This window comes from Theobroma cacao, chromosome 5 (genome assembly GCF_053813885.1).
Source record: "Theobroma cacao isolate CCN51 chromosome 5, ASM5381388v1, whole genome shotgun sequence".
Classification (NCBI taxonomy): Eukaryota; Viridiplantae; Streptophyta; class Magnoliopsida; order Malvales; family Malvaceae; genus Theobroma; species Theobroma cacao.
The window spans coordinates 8,641,303-8,643,771 of NC_142643.1; the positions used below are offsets into that span (position 1 = coordinate 8,641,303).

A 2,469-nucleotide genomic window follows, 5' to 3' on the forward strand; every position below is an offset into this window, starting at 1 on the left:
ATCTATACGTTTGATAAAAATTATTTTTTTTTTTTTAAATATTTATTTCAAAAATTAATAAATTTATTAAAAAATTCGACTAAAACTCAAAAAATTGAAATATTTTACCTTAGAAATAAATAAGTTCGAATCCCCTACCTAATTCAAAATTTTATAACCTAAACCAACCAAGGGGCCAATGGGCCAGGTCACTTCTTTATACTACTACGTCATCATCAACCTTCACTTTCTTTTCCTCTTTTCTCCTACATTTTCCGTGAAAGTACATCCATTGTTTTCCTATCAAGAAAAAAACACAAAAAAACACCCCTTCTTTTTCTTTCCCGACAAATCCTCAGTTGACTCTTTGTAGTTTTAACATCAGCTAAAACAGTGAAGGATTAAAAGAAAAGAACCTAGCCATGAATGCTTCAACCAAGCTGGAAATAGCCCTCATCGTTGTCTTCGCAACATGCCTTCTAGCTCTCATCATAGAGCTCGTTTACGTCCTTTGGCGAAAACGGAGGTTCCGTCAACGCAGCATCGTCAGCGGCGGCAACGGTTCCGTGGACTCGGCGTTCTCGAATTCACCTTTTTACGCTGCTCCGTCTAAGGAACTTCTCTACTTCTTCTGCTGGAAAAACCAACCAGCCCGTGTGGAACCTTCCTCTGGGGTGGTGTCTCCGTCGCCTACGGAGGCTCCTACGGCTTCCGATTCGGAGGCAGCCACCGTGGAGGCAGATGATGACGAGTTGGCAAAGTGGCAGGCGTCGTACGGACCGGTTAGGATTTTGTATACGATAAAAGAAGAGGAAAGAGAAGGAGCTGATAGCGTCGAGAATTCTGCTGATCAGACTGAAGTGAAAAGCGAGAAGCGGGTTTGTTTGAGGGATCGCTTCTCGGGTCCGGTTGAAGTGGCTGATGACGTGGCGGTCGTAGTTGATGTTGAGGAAGCGACGCCGTTCTCAACGCCTTGTGCATCGCCTCCTTACTTTACTCCGTCACCTTCTCCTGGTCGTGATGTTGGGATTTCGATATTGTCGCCGGAAAATGATGACGTAAGCTGTCCGGATGGTGACGTTTTGACTGATAGGGAAGTCGGGTTTGCGAGTTTAAGAATTGAAGGCTAGTAAAAAATTGCTTAAATTGTAAACAAGAAATAATTTAATTAGTCCATTGAACTGTGCCATGTAATTAATTTATTTCAATTTACTTTGTACTAGTAGTTTTTGTTTTTTGAAAGGTACTTAGTACTAGTCGTTAGTACTTGATTATTTTAATTTTGGTTTATGGTTTCTTTATATTTTTTTAAAAGCGAAAAACAAATGTAGGTGAAAGAAGTAAAGAGGAGGTGGGCGGAGGGCATTTAAAACAGTGGTACGATTTTTTGGAGCTTTAAAGGAAAAGGAAATGGCAGGGTTGCAAGGTTCACTTTGGTAGGGTAGCCGTTGGCCTAGGATTGGGAATTGGTACTTGCTAGAATGGGCAATTATGCGGTAGATTAATATATTTACTTCTCTTAATTACCAAACTAATTGTCGCAGTCTTCATGGGAATGGGGAATTGACTCAAAGCTCATACAGACACTTAAACTAATTAGAACTAAACCGATAACGCTTGATTTATGAAGGGAAAATACGTAGAAGCTACTATCACTAGATTAATAGTAACTAGAATATCATATTTTAAAATGATCTTCCCCCATTCCATTCCTGGCGTTTGTTGTATTTTTTCAGTTTTTTTTTTTTGGCAAAAGTTGTTGTCAAAAGCAGTAACTTTAACTTGAAAAGTTCTCAAATTTATTATATTCATTTTCTTCTCTTGAAGTATAATGAAGAAACAAATGAAACATTTCGTCCTTGACTTTTTACAAGAGTTGGAGGAGTCCACTACAATGTATTAATTGAAGAGAAAATTGTGAGAAATAACTCTCTTTATAAGTCTAATTCAAAAATAAATCTGTCAAACCCTGCTTTGTAAAATAATTATAATGTCATTCACATGCTTGATAGAATGTTTGTATGTTTAGGAAGTTCGAGAAATCATTAAAAGACGATATTGCCCCTAATGGTACCATTGAATCGATTAAGCCTCGAACTAGTTCAAATAGGAATTTGAAGGTGAAATTAAGAGTTTCACAGTTTAGGAATAACTCAAAATGGTAATTCGGAGTTCGAGGATCAATTCGGAGTCAAACCGAAATTTTCATTATTTAGGGGCAAAATCGTAATTTTTTCCACCAGCAGACAAAATTTTGAGATTTTGAGAGAATTTACATCACATTTGACAAATTGAAGAATGGTATGAGTATAAGGGATGAAAAATATGTTTATGGGTAATTTTTCAGTTTTTGAGGTAAAAACATAATTTTTCACTTTACGGGGGTAAAAGTGTAATTTTTAAAAATTTACTCCACCAAAACTTTGGAAAAGTCTAGAAATTTCATGGAAGACATGGATAAGTGAAGAGGATTGAGTGGTAGAAAAAGAA

The 2,469-nt window shown here is 37.0% G+C and overlaps 1 protein-coding gene across 1 annotated transcript; it reads left to right on the top strand.

Moving 5' to 3' along the window:
• Positions 1-204: 204 nt before the first annotated feature.
• Positions 205-1,259, top strand: LOC18598377 (uncharacterized). Its single transcript, XM_007027878.3, has one exon. It carries the CDS (start codon positions 402-404, stop codon positions 1,107-1,109), a length of 708 nt encoding a protein of 235 aa, XP_007027940.3. The 5' UTR covers positions 205-401; the 3' UTR covers positions 1,110-1,259.
• Positions 1,260-2,469: the final 1,210 nt, after the last annotated feature.